The 13,547-nt window shown below is 34.0% G+C and overlaps 1 protein-coding gene across 4 annotated transcripts in view; it reads left to right on the top strand.

The window, feature by feature from the left end:
* USP15 (ubiquitin specific peptidase 15) overlaps positions 1-13,547 on the top strand; it is a 146,121-nt gene that overhangs the window by 57,771 nt on the left and 74,803 nt on the right. For all 4 annotated transcript variants that reach the window (XM_003824818.7, XM_003824819.6, XM_034935534.3 and 1 more), the window contains 2 exons: positions 3,648-3,793; positions 8,052-8,113. In XM_003824818.7, the coding sequence (XP_003824866.1) occupies positions 3,648-3,793; positions 8,052-8,113 (208 nt within the window). The remainder of the gene's footprint in view (positions 1-3,647; positions 3,794-8,051; positions 8,114-13,547) is intronic.

Below are 13,547 nucleotides of genomic sequence, written 5' to 3'. Positions count from 1 at the left end.
GGCCAAAATCTTCTGCCTTCAAATGTTTTCTGCCAAAATTGATATATTTGAGCATTGAGCATGTTTAAGTAAGAAATAAAATAATAGTTTTATTTTCCTTTAAGATTAACTACCAAAAACATAAAACTTCTTGAAAAATATGATTTAATTTCTATGACCTGTATTAATATTTTTTAATTTCTAATTTTTGTGAGTAACCTGTATTATTTTTCTACCTCTGTATGCTTTTCATTAACTGGCTAGTACAGTTGAATTAATATGTGGAAAAATAAGCACACACTGTCAGTCCTTTGACCATTCTCAACTTCAGTGATCTCAACCGTCAGCCAAGCTCAGCCACCAATTATTATAGTTAAACCCTAGACTGTTGTTATCTGTAACTGCACTTGCCAGATCTCAATTTTAGCATCCTGCATTCTGGCCACCACTTTCTCTGCTCCCATTTTCTCTTGAGCCCACTACATTAGACGTCGAAACCTACCACTCCGTTGGTACTACTACTGTCATAGTCTCTCATGACCTTGCCATTGACAAATCCAGTGGTAATATAGAAATCTTCCATTTTCCTGACCTGCCAGCAAAGTACAACACAGATAAACTACTTTTCTATCTAGAAGCACTTTCTCTTCACTTGGCTTCCTGGGCACAGTTTCTCACTGGCTGCATCTTGTTGGAGTCCTTTGTAAAACCTTCTTCATATTCTTTATCTCAAAATATCAGTGTCTCCATATTCTCCCAGCCCTCCTTTCCTTGGTGATTTCTTTTGTTCTCCTGGCTTTAAATATTTTCCATGTGTTGATATCTTTTAAGTTGATAGGTCCTGCCCTGAAGTCTCCCATAATTCCAGTTTGAACTATCCCATATCTTCATTTATATATCTGACAGGCTTCTCAAGAAGACTATCAGGTATAAAACTAAGCTCCCTTTCCCCAAAAACCTTAGGCTCTGTCATTCTTCCTTATCTCCATAATTCCCACTTCTGCTCTTCCAATTGCTTAGGCCAAAAATCATTTCTGATTCTTTTATTTGTCACCCTTCATGTAATCTAGCAGCATATCTTCTTAGCAATTCCTTCAGAATTTATTCTCAGTCAGACCACTTAACACTGCTTCCATTGCTACCACTTTGGTTAGGATTGTTGCAGTAGCCTAGTTTCCCACCTTTGACCTTGAATTAGTCCATTCTCGCACTGCTATAAAGAACTACTGGAGACTAGGTAATTTATGAAGAAAAGAGGTTTAATTGACTTACAGTTCCATAGGCCGTACAGGAAGCATGGCTAGAAGGCCTCAGGAAACTTAACAGTCATGGTGGAAGGCAAAGGGGAAGCAACCACATCTTACCATGGCATAGCAAGAGAGATAGAGCAAAGGGGGAAGTGCTACACACTTTCAAACAACCAGATCACATGAGAACTCACTCACTGTCATGGGAACAGCAAGGGGGAAATCTGCCCCCATGATCCAGTCATCTCCCACCAGGTGCCTCCTCAAACACTGGGGATTACAATTCGGCATGAGATTTGGGTGGGGACACAGAGCCAAACCTTATCGGACCTTCTGCAGTGTTCTTCACTACCAGCAAAAGTGAACATTTAAAATGTCAGTCATATCATGCCACTTGTCTTCCCAACTCCTCAATAGCTTTCTCTTTTGCTCAGATTAAAATATAAATACTTTGATAGGTCACAGAAGTGTATATAATCCTACAGAAGTACCTTTATAGTCTCATTTCTACCTCACTTATTCTACTTCAGCCACATTGATGTATCAGGCTATTCTAAAACATGCCAAGCACATTTGCACCTCAAGGCTTTTGCGTTACTACCCCTACGCCTGTAATGTTCCCCCATATGTAAATTAGATCACAAAACTCAATGAAGAGGAAATTTCCACATTTGTTTATAACATGTTATGTACACAGATGCCTGTATTAATAGAAAAAACATCCAGAAGAAATATCAGAATGTCAACAGTGGTTATATCTAGGTAGACATTTTATTTATATTTGTCAGTATTTTTGGTATTTTTGCCAAAAGCAAAAATTATTTCTGCCGTCAGGAAACATTTATTCATTTTTATAGAAAGATTAAAACAGCTCCCTTCCTTGGCTTCTTCCTTTATCCTCTTTCTAGGTAATGTTTTGTTTCTTGATCTTGGTGCAATTTACATGGGTGTGTCCACTTTGGAAATTTATCACAAGATACTGATGATTAGTGCATGTTTCTGTATACATGTTCACTTTAATAAAAAGAACAAAAAGAAAAAAATACAACCCTGCCAAAGTAGAAAGCAGTACTGATAAGGCTTGGCTATGTGTTCCCACCCAAATCTCATGTCAAATTGTAATCCCCCATGTGTTGGAGGAGGTGCCTGCTGGGAGGTGTTTAGATCATAGAGGCAGATTTCCCCCTTGCTGTTCTTGTGATAGTGAATGAGTTCTCATGAGATACGGTTGTTTGTGTGTAGCACTTCCCCCTTCGCACTCTCTCCTGCTCCTCCATGATAAGATGTGCTTGCTTCCCCTTCGCCTTCCATCATGATTGTAAGTTTCCTGAGGCCTCCTAGCCATGCTTCTTGTACAGCCCACGGAATTGTAAGTCAATTAAACCTCTTTTCTTCATAAGTTACCCAGTCTCAGGTAGTTCTCTATAGCTGTGTGAGAACAGACTAATACAAGTACTAACAGTATATTTATTTTATGTAATTATTTAAATATTCTGGGTGATTTGCTTTAAGTTTTGAGATAACGCTGTTGATATTTTGAATTAGTGCCTTTTTTTTCCTACTGATTTAATGCCCTTATCAAAACCTCACTGACTACAAGACTATTACAAAACATTAGCTGCTAAGTAGATACTATTATTGGACTAAATTATGTAGGATAGATGTGGGTTTTCATATTTCTTCGGAGAACGTATATTATTAAGTTTAATATTTTATAATTTTTTTCAAAACTAACCAACTATTCTAAAATTTAAAAGTATTCTGTATTCATATATCATAAAATATTTTGATTACTATTTTCTTGAGTTGATTAGGCAAGTTATTGACCAGAACTAGATGAAATTTCAGTAAATTGATTTAGAAATCAGAAAAAGACATGACTTTACCTTGAAAATACTAAATTTTGGTGAATACAGACATCCCTTCAAACAAGACACTTTCTTTTTTATTGTGTCCATATATTCTAGTGAGCTGTTCAGTTTAATATAAACTATTTTTAAAATGCTTATGTGGTACTTAAAAAATTTTGCACATTAAAAGAAATCTGTAACATCTCTTAATCATACTTTAATTTCTAATTCCTACATCTCCTCAGAAAATATTTGAATTATAGTATGTTAAAATTTAAAGTTTATCCTGTGTAGCATAAATTGTATTTTAGTGTTAGGTGATTGAACTCTTACCTTTTGAGATTTTAAATTCCCCAAGTAATTTGTTGGAGTACAAATACCATTTTTTCCATAAAAAGCACACTTGGTCTTAAAAACCCTTTTGTTGGTTTGTGTTTTATAGATTTATTACATATTTAGTCTTGATTTTCTATTAGTATTTTAAAGAATTTTTGTGCTGGTAACATTTAGCTGTATGTGGTATATTTTGAAATACATACTATATTTATATATCTTTCCTCCTTAAATCTAGATACAATTGAAAAGGAAATAAGAAAAATCTTCAATATTCCAGATGAAAAGGAGACCAGATTGTGGAACAAATACATGAGTAACACATTTGAACCACTGAATAAACCAGACAGCACCATTCAGGATGCTGGTTTATACCAAGGACAGGTATTGTTTATTTTAAGCATACTATACATGAAGGTTTTTGGATTCACAAACTTTAATAATTATCCTGGCAATATATAATGGACTGTACTGTTTCTGGCTTCCTCTTTCTAAACTCATCTCTTGTCTTTCCTTGCTGGTTACTGACTCTGACTTTTGATTCCCTCCTTGAGCTTGGGAATAATCTACTTGTTAAAAAGAAATCATTTTTAATTAGAAAAAAATCCCAGCTAATATTATAAGGTGGGTCAGCAAACTTTCTGTGAAAGACCAAATAGTAAACATATATGGAGCATCTCTTATTTACACAGTTCTTTATTACAAATTACAGTTCTCTGCAGGCCATAAAGTAGCATCTAAAACATTGCCATTGTAGTACACAAAAACAAGCATAGATGATACATGAATAAATGAGTATGGCTATGTTCTAATAAAGCTATTTATATAAATGTGCAGCAGGCTAAGTGAACTCTAGTTTGCCAGCCCTTGTTGAAAGGTGTCAGCTCCCAATTTGGCTTTTTTGTTTGTTTGTTTGAGACGGAGTCTCACTCTGTTGCCCAGGCTGGAGTGCAGTGATGCAATCTCAGCTCACTGCAACCTCTGCTTCCCAAGTTGAAGTGATTCTCCTGCCTCAGCCTCTTGAGTAGCTGGGACTGCAGACATGTGCCACCACACCCAGCTAATTTTTGTGTTTATAGTAGAGATGGGGTTTCATCATGTTGGCCAGGATGGGCCAGAATGGTCTCGATCTCTTGACCTCTTGATCCGCCCGCCTCAGCCTCCCAAAGTGCTGGGATTACAGGTGTGCACCACCGTGCCTGGCCGGTATTTTTTTTAACAAAGTATTGAGAAATGAAGAGGTTTAGTCACTGTCAGCAAGTCCTACTGATTCTATCTTCTAACTGTGTCTTGAAGTAATCTTCTCTGTGCTCCATTCTCAGCCCTTATCTTTCATAGTCTCTTTACAAATTCCTGTATCTCCAGGCTTTTGTATGTCTGTTCAATCTTTCTTCCTTTGTTTTTTTGTTATTAGCAGATAACCATAGGACAGTCTTGTTTTTGCAAGAATACTCATTCTAAAATGTAAACTTCACTGTCTTCCTTTCATAAACTTTTCCTGGTTCCTTAATAATTAAGTCCAGGCACTTTAAGCCAGCATTCAAGTTATGGTTTAACCTCGTACCTACTCTTCCACCACCTCTAGATTATCTTTGTTTTGTGGTTTATACTCAAGCAGTACCAAACTGAGCTGCTTATAGTTCCCTGAACACACTATGCTATTCCATATTCTTGTGCTTTCTGATGTGTTATTCCATCTGCCTGATGATGTAAACGTCTTTGGAGTCCCTGCATTCATCCAGCAAAAAGTCCTTTTAACCATCCATATAATCAAATTAACCATCCCATACCATCATGTAGGCCAGCCGTATCAGATTATTCATCCTTCAGGTTCTAGCTCAAATGTCACATCATCTATTCAGCCTTCCCTATTTCTCTCAATGTCCATTGAGGTATAGGATGTTTCTACTTTGGAGAAAAGAATTGCTTCCTTAACTTCCACAAAGATGTATGTATATTTGTTTTGTATCGTTCATTATATGCTTTAGTTATTTGTATTTTAATCTCCCCAGACTATGAGGTCCTTGTTTTGGTTAGACTTTGTACCCTATTTTTATTTTCAGAACCTAACATGCCCGGTGCTCTGATAAATGGAAGATTTTTTTGTTTTGTTTAAAAATTACTGTTAACATCAATAATATGATTCTGAGTTGTGGAAAAATTCAGATAAAGTTAAGGAAATTAATTTTTAGTAAATGCCCACTATATGTCAAGAATTGTACTAGGCTGTCAAAATACAGTGGTTTTCAGATTTATTTTAGTCATTATATTCTTAAGAGAAATCTTACAAAATCCAGTATGTATTACAGTTAAAAGAGAAATGAAGCTGATAGAAACTTGAAGTGTGGACCTTGGAAATGCACTGATTAGCCAACACTGCCCTTTTATGTAGCCAGCTCTCTCTTTCTGTCTTCCAGTAGACATAACCTCTCTCCTTGGTTTTCATCCATTAGGCCTTGAGGTAGCTCCAAAAGTACAATTTGAAATCTATAGAATTCTTTATTTAAACCTTTTCAGCAATCCTCTGAAATGAGTGTTACTCTTTTCATCATGTACATTAGAAAACTGAGACTCAGAGAAGTTAAATAATTTGATGTTCTTGATAGGTGTGTATTTATCAGATGGCAGATGAGAAAATAATTTAATAAGATTAAGTATCCTTAAGGACTTGACCTTTAAAAACAGGAATGTTTCAAAGAATATTCATTAAATTTTTCAGACTTTATAATAATTCTTCAGCCAGAGAAGATAAGTGACATAAACCCTCTCCTGGACCTTTTTTTTTTAATACTTAAATTGAGAGTATCCTCACTAGAAAATAAAACAAAGACATATTATTGAAGAGTTTGCCTCCCAAAATGTGAAGCATTTCTTCTCTCCTTTTTGTGTGGGTTTAATTTTAATTTTGAAATCTTTTCAAAAATATTTTTATTTGGAGTTAAAGTTTTAACTATAACAAAATTTTATTCAGAAAATGATGCACTTGAATAAAGGACTGAATTTTAATATTTCTGATGGTCTTCAGCATTAGTATTTCTGGTTTTTAAAACATGGAATTTTAAGTATAAATACTGTTAGGAATTAAGGCATTATGGTTAAATAATTATATTAAATGCATAACTTTGAAATCTTCTATAGCTAAAATCTCTTGTTTTAAAACTGATTTAAGTCCTCAAATGATTGTAAAGTTTATATGTATATTTATACATATAGTTAATATGTAACTGTTACTCTTGTATAAATTGCAGTAAAGCAAAACATTCTGGAGAAGTGAAAAATCACTCTCTAAATTCTACTTTGTAAATCTTCAAAAATTTATAAAACTACATCAGAATGAAAATCAGAAAATTGAGACAGTGATTACTTGTCTCTAGTAGGTAGGGAGAGGAAGGTGATCAGGAAGGGATCAGTATATTAGGTACATGCTACATTTATTTTTTATATGGTACAAATACACTTTTTAATGTGTGAAATAATAGATTTTTTAAAGCTAACTTTAATATTTTAATTAGCATCTCTTTTAACAACAAGATTTCATGAATTTTTTAAAAATCAACATTTTATTGTTACATATACTCTGAAACATGCTTACATTTTACATAGCTAGGCTCTAAATGCCAATTTATAAATGACCTGGAAACATATAGTTCACAAAAATATATTACTAAGTGCATATAGAGTAGGTTATGAAATTGCAACTTTAAGAAAAAGACTTAATGAAACAGTAAATGAAATGTATTCAAATTTATAATGCCTTGGATTTACTTCACGTCATATTGTCTATTACAGTTTTTCAATGGAAATTGTAGATTTTAACTTTTTATTGGTATTATCGTATATTTCCTTTGCTAATTTAATTATTTTTGCTAAGTTTTTCTTCTTTGCACAGACTAATCCATAGCAAAAACTAGAAAGACTTATTAGACTGGAAGATATAAGGAAAGATTTTAGGGTGTTTTAAAATAAAGTATAGCTCTCCCTAAGCCTATACTTTTTATTTATTAGAGGTGATTTCTGTCTGCCTCATCCATGCTGTAACAGAGAACTTCAGTCTGATTCTCATAAATGGGACTCTATCATTTGTATATTTAAAGATTCTATAATTTCCATTGTGATAATGTAAATACACACTAATTTCAAAACCCCAAATAAATTCTACATAATCTGTAATTTGGAATTATCTGTGTCACCCTTCGTCTGCATTTGCATAAAAATAAGTTACCCAAGATCCTATGTCAGTATGTTTAACAACTGCAAACATTTATTGACCATCTGTTATTTACAGAGTTCTCTGTTCAACCTACAAATACAAATAGAAAATATATTCTCTAAATTCAAGGAATTTATATTCTGTTTACTTGGTTTAAGTTTTCTTATACTTAATGGAACCAATGGTTTCTTTACAGTTTATCTTCTAGGATTCCTTCTCACTATCATTACTGATTTCTTGTTATTTGAGGTCTTTTAGTCTCCCCTGCCTAGCTTTGGAATCAAAATGCAGATTACCTGTTCACCTTGTCTACTGTTTTCCTTTAAATAATCACAGAGTTACTTTAGTTTCTTAGTTTATCCAGCTATCTTCTAAAGTTATTTTAACTTCAGAGTTATGGAAAAACACCCTTTTATTGTGTCATATTTGCAGGTATTAGTGATAGAACAGAAAAATGAAGATGGAACATGGCCAAGGGGTCCTTCTACTCCTAAGTAAGTGCTCCCACTTCTTATGGCTTATTGTATGATTTTGAAGCCCTTGATGCTAGATAATCAAATCCACAATGATAGAAGAACCTAGATGTGTATTGCAGAAATTCATGCCTTGTTTATATTTGAGTATTTTGTTCTTAGTATACAAGCTATCTAAATTTGCTCTTAATTAATATGTTACTATTTTAAAAGCTTCCAATTCAAATATCTTAAGGCATAGTATAAATGTATGGTATAAATGAGAAAGTTGCATTGTCCGATACGGTCAAATCATTAAACATTTGTTTAATTTCTTGAAGCTTTTTTGTGGTTTTTAAAAGTATCTTAAAATATTTCTTTATCAAAATGAATCTGATGTGAAAGTAATATATTTATTCAAATGAAAAGTTTTAGAATAAAAAAGAACAAATAGAGATAGAGGAGTATATGAGGTATTTTTGAGGGTAAATGAAAGAAGAATTAGGAATCTTTTTATCTGTTTTAGAACTAATAGGTCTACACTCCATTATCAAAACACAAGGCCAGTTGTGTTTAAATATACAGACTTCTCAAAGCTCTAAGAAGTAATATGGTACATGTCCCTCCATTACTGTAATGTTTCTGTTTCTGCAAAAGGACACTTTATAATCAAACACATTAATATTTTTTCAGCAAATATTCACACTAAGTGGAATAAATAAGGACTATAAATAGCATTATATCAGTTCAGGTTAGGTTGCCACCAAATGAACTGTGAAAAAATTTTTAAGTTTTCGGAGCTTTGGAATTTCACATGTTCTGATAAGGGATTGTGAACATATATTTTGAAATTCTTAAAATAATGATATTTTTGGAAAACTAATAACAATTTAGTACATTTTAACCAAGCAAATAAAAAAATCTGCTACTTTATTTTATTTAAAACTACAATGCCCTCCGGGTGCAGTGGCACATCCCTGTAATCCCAGCACTTTGGGAGGCCAAGACAGGCAGATCAAGAGGTCAGGAGTTTAAGATCAGCCTGGCCAACATGGTGAAACCCCATTTCTACTAAAAATACAAAAATTAGCCAGGAGTGATGATGCATCCCTGTAATCCCAGCTACTCGGGAGGCTGATGCATGAGAATCACTTGAACTCAGGAGGCAGAGGTTGCAGTGAGCTGAGATCGTGCCGCTGTACTTCCGGCCTGGGCAACAGAATGCGACTTTCTCCAAAAAATAAATAAATATAAATAAATAAAATAAAATAAAATAAAACTACAATGTACCTTTTATAAGTGGTTTTCTATCCTTTTTTATCTTACGTGAAATTTTTTTTTCCCATTTAAAAATATCATGAGAAGGCACCTAAATATGTTAATTACATGGAGGTGATTTTTATTCTTACCCTACTTAGTTGGATGCAGTACAAGGGTAGAACTTAGTATAAAAGTAGAACTTTTAAGAAGATGTTAATATTGAAAGCATGTGGGTTGAATTATGGAGATTTCATAACTGATGAAGGTTTAGATAGGAATATTTTTTGTGAACATTTACTTTTAGTCTTCAAAGCAGAACCACTGTTGTTTCCTAAATGTTTAGATTGCTATGTACTTGCTATATCTTTAAGTTATTTTTGAAATTACAAAATTGTTTGTGGATTAATATAAAAAAAACCCATGAGTTCTAAAGATTGAGAAATCTTTTCTACTTAAAATGACTGATTTGTGCCCAAAAGATGACTAATTTTATATTTTCTTTTATTCCCTAATAGCACGATATCATTTTTACTTATTCCAACAACTGTAGTACTTGGCTTTGTGTGAAAGAAAACAGAATTCCCTATGTAATACCCAACACACCATACTCAAGCAATAAATATTGGTGAATGCAGGTGCTGTACTAGAGATGACAAAAGTACAATTAAGAGTCCTATTTTTCACTGGATCTGCTAGTTGAATAAGGATGCCATATACTAAAGCATAGAAAAGTTAAATATCCATTCCCTATAAAATCTAAGAAATACTATGCAGTAATATGTCATAAATTGCCAAATAATAATTTACTGTAATACAGAAAAAGATCTGCACCTATGTATGAAAAGATTCTCAGAAAACTAAGAATAAAGGGAAATTCTAACTTGATACATCCTGTGTACCTCAAGTCTATAGCAAAAGTTACATTTCATTGAGAAATTTTGAGCACAATTTAAGTAAGAGTAGAAGATAAGAAAGAAGAAATAAAGTTCACTATTCGTATATGATATAGTCATTTCTATAAAATCCAACACAGCAAACTACTAGAACTGAGAAAATTCAGCAAGGTTGTCTAATATAAGATTAATTTATAAAAAGCAGTTGTTTTTTCTATACCGAGAGATCAGCAATCTTTTTTAAATGTTTTCAGCTTTGTGGGCCATATGGTCTCTGTCATAACTATAACTGCTGATGTAGTATGAAAGCAGCCTTAGACATCATGTCAAGACATGGCAATGCCTGTGTTCCAATAAAGCTTTCTTTGTAAGTAGATGGCAAGCTTGGATTTGGCCTGTGAGCCATAAATTTCTAACCCCTGCCATTTATCATGAGAAACCCACTTAGAAAATAGTCTAACAAAAATTAACTTAATTAAAAACGCATAAAACCTTCATGGGAAAAAAAAATCTAAGTTTATTAGAAAATAAAAGATTGTTGTGTGATATATGGCTTAACCTAGTAATGCCTGTTTTCTTTAAAGCACATCAGTGTCTCCTGTTCAAAATTTTTTTTTTTCAAGAAACTTGACAAATTCATTTTAAAGTTAGCATAGACCAATACAGGTCCAGAATTAGCTGAGTCAGCTTTGACAAAAAGAGGAAGGAAGGAACACTAGACCTACAAGGTAATTGAGAGTTACTGTAAAATTATACTAATAAAAACAACATAATGCTAGCAAGAGAAAGGCAAATAGATTGGTATAAACTAGTAATCTCAGAAAGATTCATGTATATTTGACAACTTGGTATATGATGTGGCACAACTAGGTAGTGAGGTTGCTTAAAGAAGATGATTACTTAGATTTAGTAGGAGTACTGGCTATTTGGAAAAAAAAGCTAGATCCCTACTTTCAACTTTATATGCAAAGGCTAACTCTTGAAGGATTAAATACCTAAATAAGAAATATAACACTTATATTTAATGAATTCACTTATATTTAGTGAATATTCACTTATATTTAGTGAATAGTAGGCTGGGCATGGTGGCTCATGCCTGTAATCCCAGCACTTTGGGTGGTCAGGAGTTCAAGACCAGCCTGGCCAACATGGTGAAATCCTGCCTCTACTAAAAATACAAAAATTAGCTGGTATGGTGGTGGACACCTGTAGTCCCAGCTACTCGGGAGGCTGAGGCAGGAGAATCACTTGAACCCAGGAGGCAGAGGTTTCAGTGAGCCAAGATCGTGCCACTGCACTCCAGCCTCGGTGACACAGTGAGACTCTATCTGAAAATAAATAAATAAATAAATGTGAATAGTAGAAATTTTGGAGAATAACTACATCATAGGGATCATAGAACATAATGTTCAAATTTAGTAGATCTGATTACATCAGAATTAAAGATTTCTGTTAAAAGAACTATACACAGAGTTAAAAGTCAGATGTCAGCTTTGGAACTTTTAAAACCTAAAGGGAATAATACCTGTAATATGTTAAGAACTCCTGAAAGTTAACAGAAACAAAGAACAATAGCTTTTAAAAAATAGGTAAAAGATACTAACAGACAATTTAAATAAAGGGTAGCCAAGTGCTAACAGGTAGATGAGAAGATAGACAAACTCACTAGTAATCAGAAAAAAATGAAAGTAAATGAGATAAAATTTTTCACCCATCAAAATGACAAATATTTAAAAGTTTTCTGATGCCAAGTGTTGGGTATGGTGTAGATATCTGTGTACTTAACGATGTGAGTGTAGACTAATATTGTCATTCTGTAAACCAGTCAATAATTAAATCAGAAGTGTTTAATCCCTCTGACCCAGCACTCAGAGGAATTTTTAAACAGATCTTTGAGGATATAATCTTTGTAGCTGCATAGTTTGTAGTAGTGGGGATTTGGAGATAGCCTAGCTAAATATCCATCACTGGTAAATAGAGCAAATAAGAAAAATGAAATGGGAGTAACAATGGTGAGATCTTTAAAACTAGATGAAACTTTAAAACATACAGTTGAGAGAAAGAAACAATGAGATTCATAAATATTTAAGAACATAGAAAAAGCACAGTAGAAGGAAATCGGAGTAGAGATAATAGGAGGAAAGAGGAAACAAGTTTGAGGAAGTATCACTTGCTAAATTTATTTATATTATATTTCTATAGATGAAGCAAGGATACAGATTCTTTTTTCTGGATGAAGCCTGGCTTGAAAAAAAAACAAATGGGGCTGGGCACGGTGGCTCATGCCTATAATCCTAGCACTTTGGGAGGCCGAGGCAGGCAGATCATTTGAGGTCAGGATTTCAAAACCAGCCTGATCAACATGGTGAAACCCCGTCTCTACTAAAAATACAAAAATTAGGCATGGTAGCAGGTGCCTGTAACCCCAGCTATTCAGGAGGCTGAGGCAGGAGAATTGCTTGAACCCAGGAGGCAGAGGTTGCAGTGAGCCAAGATCACACCACTACACCCCAGCCTGGGTGATAGAGTGAGACTCCATCTCAAAAAAAAAAAAAAAAAAAAAAATAGAATGCCTCTGTGTTCATTGAAAAGCACATTTTAGGCTGAGCAAGGTGGCTCACACCTGTAATCCTAGCATTTTGGGAGGCCAGAATAGGAGGATCACTTGAGCCAAGGAGTTCAAGACGACTCTGTGCAACATAACAAGACCCCGTCTCTACAAAAAAAAAAAATACAAAAATTAGCCAGTTATGGTGGCATGCACCTGTAGTCTCAGCTACTCCAGAAGCTGGGGTGGGAAGATTGCATGAGCCCAGGAGTTCAAGGCTGCAAAGAGCTGTGATCACACCACTGCACTCTAGCCTGTGCAAAAGAGTGAGACCCTGTCTCCAAAAAGGAAAAAAAAAAAAAAAAAAAAAACAGAAAAGCATGTTATAAGCACATGATGTTAGCTTAGGCAAATTTAACTCCAGCACAGAACATGTAATTTTAAGTCCTTAGGAAGGACTTCAAGATATTAAGATACAGAACAGTTTATACTCCTCAAAATTGTCACATTTGCCAGAAGACAACCCCTGGCCTTCAAGATGGCATGAAAATGCTAGTTCTGATATATATCACTAACCTGGAATTTGTCCATAATGTTGCATAGCACATAACCAGTTCCTAGCTAGGGTGTCAAATACCAAAGAAAGATAATTAAAGCTGTAATATGGTGATAGAAAGAAGAATCACTGGTAGAATTTATTAAAACAGTTTCCTGGGCCCCATCCTCAGAATTTCTTATTCATTATATCTGGGTGTGGCTCATTTCTAATAAGCTT

The sequence above is a fragment of the Pan paniscus genome, chromosome 10, assembly GCF_029289425.2.
Source record: "Pan paniscus chromosome 10, NHGRI_mPanPan1-v2.0_pri, whole genome shotgun sequence".
NCBI lineage: Eukaryota > Metazoa > Chordata > Mammalia > Primates > Hominidae > Pan > Pan paniscus.
The sequence above is the reverse complement of the archived record's forward strand: the minus strand, read 5'-3'. Positions and strand labels throughout refer to the sequence as shown.